Source organism: Etheostoma spectabile, chromosome 13 (assembly GCF_008692095.1).
Source record: "Etheostoma spectabile isolate EspeVRDwgs_2016 chromosome 13, UIUC_Espe_1.0, whole genome shotgun sequence".
Lineage (NCBI taxonomy): Eukaryota > Metazoa > Chordata > Actinopteri > Perciformes > Percidae > Etheostoma > Etheostoma spectabile.
In genome coordinates this window covers 4,366,019-4,372,761 of record NC_045745.1, presented here as the reverse complement: position 1 = coordinate 4,372,761, position 6,743 = coordinate 4,366,019, and the positions used below count along the sequence as shown (strand labels likewise).

Here is a 6,743-nt window from a genome sequence, read left to right as displayed (position 1 = left end):
AATGGGTCGTGGATGGGTATTCCAGCACAACAATGACCCAAAACACACGGCCAAGGCAACAAAGGAGTGGCTCAACAAGAAGCGCGTTAAGGTCCTGTCGGAGAAAAATCCTTTCTCAGATGCGTGCAAACGTCTGACCTCTGTGATTGCCAACAATGGTTTTGCCACCAAGTCCTAAGTCATGTTTAGCAGAGGGGTCAAATACATATTTCCCTCATTAAAATGCATTTTAATTTCTAACATTTTTGACAAGCGTTTTTCTGTTTTTGTTGTTGTTATTCTGTCTCTCACTGTTCAAATAAATCTACCAATAAAATTCTAGACTGATTATTTGTCAGTGGGCAAATGTGCAAAATCAGCAGGGGATCAAATATTTTTTCCCCCCACACTGTAAAAGAATGTGGCCGTATGTGGCCTAAACCACCTCACATGTGGTCTGAGTGATAGGATATCAACGCGTCCTGTGTGCATTCCCACCTTTACTTAGAACTGTCCACTTGTGTTTGGATCACAGAGGATGGATTTTATTCCCAGGTGGAAATGGGTCCTTAGAGGTGATCGGTGTTTAATGTTCTTGCATGACAAGCCATATGTGGCGGCATAGCATAAAAGTGATTTCTGAACGTGCTTTGTCATGTGACTAGAGGAGGTCGTGCAGGCCTCTTTTAGATACTAATCCACAGACATATCTGAATGCCTGAGGAGATCACAGCAGCAATGTATTTTTTGTTAAGAGGGTAGCAAATCTCTAAGAGGGTCTTATTTCAGCTAGATTAATCCTTTTATTTACTCCCCCAGTCTACTGGTCCTGGCACTCAGGAAACTCTAGGTAAGAGCCTATACCAACAAAGCCAGGAAAAAGGAGGGAGAAGGGGCACACTTGAATGGCACATGACCTGATTAATAACTGCAGTGGTGCAGTCTGAGACCAGGCACAGTATGCAACAAACATTTTGAAGACCAAAGTAACTTTAAATTCTTTAAATCGCCTCAGAAGCAATGTTTCACCTCTTGCTCTGCTGCACATAGATTTATTTGAAATCTGTGTGCTATCACTGTCTCTCGGCAACACACTCGCTGTACTCGCACTACGCAAGGAGATATTCCTGAACGGACCCACGTTACTCTTAACGTTACATTCAAACATTTTTATGTGAATTATCAAGCTAGAAGAGCTGGATGGAAGCAAGCAACAACCCCAGCGTAACTGTCCCTAGAGCTGTTAAACACACAATTTCATCCGTAAGGGAGATTGGCTGCTATAAATCAAAGAGATCCGTCATCAGCACCTCTCTATTATCATCTAACTTTGGTAAGCAACTAATATGGTCTCACATGAGCTGAAACAGAAGAACATGCCCAACAGCACTAAGGTCCAGAGAGACAAGCTCTCTTTTTCCTCGTTTTTCTTTGTGACTTTGGAACCTTGTGCTCACGTAGACACTTTATTTACCCAGCAGATGCAGGAAACACCTTATTCATCATTTCTATTGGTTGCCACATTTGTAACATTGGCTTTGAAATTCTCTTGATTGTGGAATTTACAATTATCCCAAATGTTCCCAGTCAGCTCAAATTATCAGGCAATTATGCAATAATTGCAACAGGCCTAACTGACAAGATCTGACAACCTTTTTGAATGTGAATAATAGATAGTGATCTTTGGATAAAGCACGAAACTGTCACGCTCTGTTGCTTTATGGACGGCCTTAATAGATCACTTCTGAGAAGCCAGCAGAGCAGTACAGATGAAAGAAAAGAAAAAAAGCCTGCAACCCTTCATGTGTCTCTAACAGCTTACAATAAAGCACCAGCACAAGTTTCTATTTGTGTAAATCCATGTGCATATTCATTCCTGCGTACGTGTAAGAAACGGGCAGGGCGAGGAAAGATCATAAAAAGCAGGAGAGCCACAGCAACCCAGACAACGGACAGAGAGAAAAGCAAGAGTGAAATAAATTGAAACACTACCTTTTTTGGCGACCTCCATCTCCTCCTCGGTCCAGCGAGAAGTTTCTCCGGTTTCACCAGCACCCGCTAAATCACAAAGAAAAAAGACCCAGCCCCATCAGCACTGACATAAAGAACCAAAGAAAGACAGGAGGAAGGAGGGAGACAGACAGAGAGAGAGAGTGACAGTCCTCCCTTCAGCAGTATCCTTCTCATGGCCACTAATCTAATAATCTGTTTACATTCAGGGGCTGCCGAGACCTGCTACCTCACTTACACGCTCGCTCTATCCCTCTCTTTCTCTCCCCCTCGCCACAGCCCAGAACAAGCCTCCCCTCTCTAGCTCACAAGGGGAGGGCCTTGGTCGTTGATGTAGCGCGAGACAGTGGAGAAGTTGAAGCCTGGCCTCCTCTTTGGGATGTGCCTTGGATAAGACAAGTAGACAGATAGACGACCAGACCAAAACCCCCCACCGCGCCACCACCACACACACACACACACCACCACACACACACACACACACACAACACACACACACACACAACACACACACACACCCCACACACACCACACACACACACACACACACACACACACACACACACACACAACACACACACCACACACACACACACACACACACACACACACACACACACACACACACAAACACACACTTCAAAGTGCAGCTAGTGTGAGGGGCCGAGTGAACTCTAGCCCACTTTTTTTCCATGGCACCCATCTAGACTGTGTAAACATTTGGACTAATATAGCAGCAGATATACCCTTGACATAACCCGAGGCTTCCCCCCCCCCCCCGCCAACTGCCCACCTTAAAAGATGATGATGTTGATCAATGTTCACTGTTTAGACGGCTCCTACCAAAGGTCCCCCGGCCACCCAGTCTCTTACACTAAGTTAAACAAATGTCTACTGGAGTAGACTTCCCGAGGCAAAACCGACACGTTCGCCACGTGACAGCTTAGACCCTTCAAGGGTGGTCATTAATCGCGGGGCTATGAAAACAGACGTGTCTGCCTACAGTGTAGCATCTCACCTAATGACACACACGCACCACCCACAGCTTTAAACAAGAGCAAACCCCCACTGTTGGCCACTGAATCAGCAGGTTCCTGAACTTGTCTGGCACCCTTTCAGCTGGGCAAGACTGACAGATCGCTACCCTTTAGCACCTGGCTCACTTACTTCTAGGAAACACCATAGCTCCCGGGGTTACAACAGAGCAAACAGAAACACTAAATCTACACTGTAGTCACTGATGGGAGATTGTAGTTGTCTTAGTCCTACATATACGGGCCAGAAAGGTCAGAGGGTTGAGAAGTGGAAGGACACAATGCAAACCGTTAGTTAATCACATTAGAAGGCAGGCCTTGTATAACTCAGACTGTTTAACAGACAGTAGAGGGAACAGGTGGTGGCGATGCAAAGCACACGTACAAATCAATTAATTAATGATATAGACGAATGCCAAAACAAGCTTATCACATGGGTACTTGGGTACCTGAAAACCTGAGCTAGCATTGCCTCAGTGACTGACTTCAAAAGGGTGGAGGAGTTCAAGTGTGTGAGTACCATGACAACAGCTCTACCAGAACACATTGCCACGGCAATGGACAGACTACATACAGCTTACTGAGTGCGGTGTAGTCCAGAAAAGAGAATGCCTGACACCTGGCAATGAGTGCCAGAAACCTACTGTTTGAATCTACACATTTAAAGAGGGAGAGAACTGGCAAAACTAAATTCTAAACTAATGTCTTTAAATCTTGTTTAAGATGTTTAATGAATTCTCCGAGCTCATAACACAAAAAGGCTAACAGTATGAACACTGCCCCTTGCACCAGGCCAGTCAGAGACAGCACCAGTTTAATCATGAGAGAAAAAAAAAAATCTTTCAGCCCACATCTATCCCATTATATAAGCTGATTGGGATGCCAGAAAATTGACACTGCGGTCACTTGACAGTGACCTTTAATAATGATTGCATAAGTTGCTGCATGCCTTTCTGGCATGTTTTGTTAATTCAACAACTAATTCATAAATAATCATGTTAAAATCAAAAGGTCTACTAATTCTAAACAAGAAACGACACTGAATGCTTCCTATGTGGAATCTATGCAATTACAAAAGGTATATAAAGTATAGACTGTGTAGAAATTGAGTGACTCCACCAAAACATGACATCAAAATAAATTCAAGAAGTAACAGCCATGTAGAAAATGTGTAACGTTCATGGCTTAGCCAAATGTAATAACATTGTTATATTTATTTTCATCTACTTTTTTTGGGGTGAACTCCCTTTCCCTCATTTCTATGTATTGGGGGAGCATCCCCCAAGGCTTCACCTTTATTAGCATCCATGGAAACTACTGGAGTCTGGGGTTTTGTAGGCTCCTTCATGGACTTCTGCATTGGATCAGACTTAGGGAGCTGCGGAGGATCTGGCAAGGCAGGCTCAGGGGCAGGGGGAGGGGCCTCCTCAGCCGCCACAGATGCAGCCTCATTGGCCATGGAGCGTGTGGTGATCCTTCCCTTACGGCGGCCCTGGCTATTGGCAGTCTTCCTGCCACGCGGCGTGTTTTGCTCCTTTCCGTCCTCGTCCTCCCCACCGTCACACTTGTCTTTGTCCTTGCCAATGTCCCTGTGGTTTTGGAGAGGGAAAACACAGCTTTGGTCCAGCAAGTATCTATTCCTTTTTGACTCAGCAATAACTGGCTCTTTTTGTTATCTCTTCCTTTCTTCCATGACTGAACACAAAAAGAAAAGCATATTAGAATGTGTCTACTCAGACTTGTTAACAAGTTAGCAAGCTGTCTTGTCCATTAGCCATGCACTAAAAAAGACTTACTTTCCTGGGGAAAGAAAGTCATGACCGTGCATCACTCCAAGTGCGTGGGGTTGTGAAATTTTCACCTTTACTGCACGGTTTCTGATTTTCATTAATTATTTTTATGAGAGCCAATAATATAATTTGCATTCTGTTTATCACATGATTATAATGAGTAACTCAATAAGACTGATTGAATCTTACGATATGATAAAAGTCACCTCCTGCATCATTAAAGCTGAAATGTGAAGCAGGCTTTGTGAATTCTTCACTCGTGTTCATTCCTATTCAATCAATAGGTTAGGTCCAGGAAAGGTTGCTTCATAAAAAGCACAAGATACAGTGGTGTCTTTTGTTTATGGGCTGGAAGCATATTGCTGATATACACAACTGGAACTGTAGGGCTGTTGCACCTGCATGGCTTAATGGACTAGAGTGACATCAGGACTAACAACTATTCACAGCTCACCTAGAATCCTCCTTTTCATCTTTCTCTTCCTCGTCCTTCTTTTCCTCTTCCTCTTTTTTGTCAGATTTCTCAGCTTTGTCCTCTTCGTTTTTGTCGTCTGACTTGTCTTCTTGTGAGGGACGTGTTATTTGCTGAGGACAAAACGGAGGAAATATTTAGAGGATTCTCCTTGACCAAAAAACAGGAAAACGGTCAAGCTTAATAACAGTGATTTAGGTTGCCAGAAGTAAACACAAAGCAGATTACACTTTTCTTACCTACCTAGAAATACAATAAAATAGAGCATTCAGACAAGCATTTATTCTTGTTTTCTGCTATATCCTCATGTATCTTCCACCAGTCTTATCCTACCTTACTATCATACAGAATATACCGCATACTTAGTAGAAGCTTTATACCTGCCTCATAGGTCCTAACCTTACTCTTTACTACACACTTCCTGGTCCATTTTTTCAGCTTGCTATCAAGCAATAGACATCTTCAAATGGTATGGCAGTGCCTGCATTGGCCCTGTGAGCCCAGAGGACCATCTAAAAAAATGGGCTTGAATAGTCTGCTTAACCCTCCTGTTGTCCTCGGGTAAAATTTGACCCGTTTTCAAATTAGGTATAGTTTCATATTGGGGGGGGGGGGAGTAGCTCAGTCAGTAGGGACTTGGGTCGGGAACCGGACGGTCGTTGGTTCAAGTCCCCGTACGGACCAAAGTACGGTGGTGGACTGGTAGCTGGAGAGATGCCAGTTCACCTCCTAGGTTCTGCCAAGGTGCTCTTGAGCAAGGCACCGACCCCCCAACTGCTCGGGGGCGCCTTTCCATGGGTAGCCCCCAGACATCTCTCCTTTAGTGCATGTATACATAGGTACTGAGCATGTGTGTGTAATTCAGACCTGTGTGTAGTGGGTGGAATAATTGAGTGAAAACATTGTAATTTCCCCTTGCGGGATTTATTAAGTATACATTATTATATAAATGAGTTTTAACTCCGATAGAAATAAGTGTAAAATTAGTGTATACTGGTGCTAATGGGGGAAAAAAATAGTGCCAAAAACGTTGAAATAAGTGAGCAAAACGTGAAAAAAAAGCATCAAAAAGGTAAAAATGTCTAAAGCAGTGTTCATTTTGACCCGGGAGGACAACACAAGGGTTAAATATTCAGTTTGATAGCAGACTGACCAAGTCAGGTAAACGGCAGAAATGTATGCTGCCATCTGATTCTTATTAGACTGCTTTCAAGCTGCACAATTTTATCGATGCTAATACTAATGTAACATAACAAAAAAGACAAAAAGGTTACACGATGAAAAGTCTGGTCGTACATTCTGTGCAGATAAGTTAAAAGCGATGCCATATTTTGATGATCTTTACATGGTCTAGCATCTGCAGGAACATATAGTCTGTGACACAAACAAACCACATTGCAGAAACTGTTCACCGATCTGTGTAAATAAAATAAAACCCCACGCTCATAAAAAGGAAGG

The 6,743-nt window shown here is 43.4% G+C and overlaps 1 protein-coding gene across 3 annotated transcripts in view; it reads right to left on the bottom strand.

Annotated features, from left to right (window-relative positions):
- The window catches only part of ncor1 (nuclear receptor corepressor 1), a 58,257-nt gene that overhangs the window by 25,199 nt on the left and 26,315 nt on the right, over window positions 1–6,743 (bottom strand). For all 3 annotated transcript variants that reach the window (XM_032533831.1, XM_032533833.1, XM_032533834.1), the window contains exons 15-17: window positions 5,268–5,398; window positions 4,317–4,612; window positions 1,972–2,037 (exon numbers count right to left, since the gene is read on the bottom strand). In XM_032533831.1, the coding sequence (XP_032389722.1) occupies window positions 1,972–2,037; window positions 4,317–4,612; window positions 5,268–5,398 (493 nt within the window). The remainder of the gene's footprint in view (window positions 1–1,971; window positions 2,038–4,316; window positions 4,613–5,267; window positions 5,399–6,743) is intronic.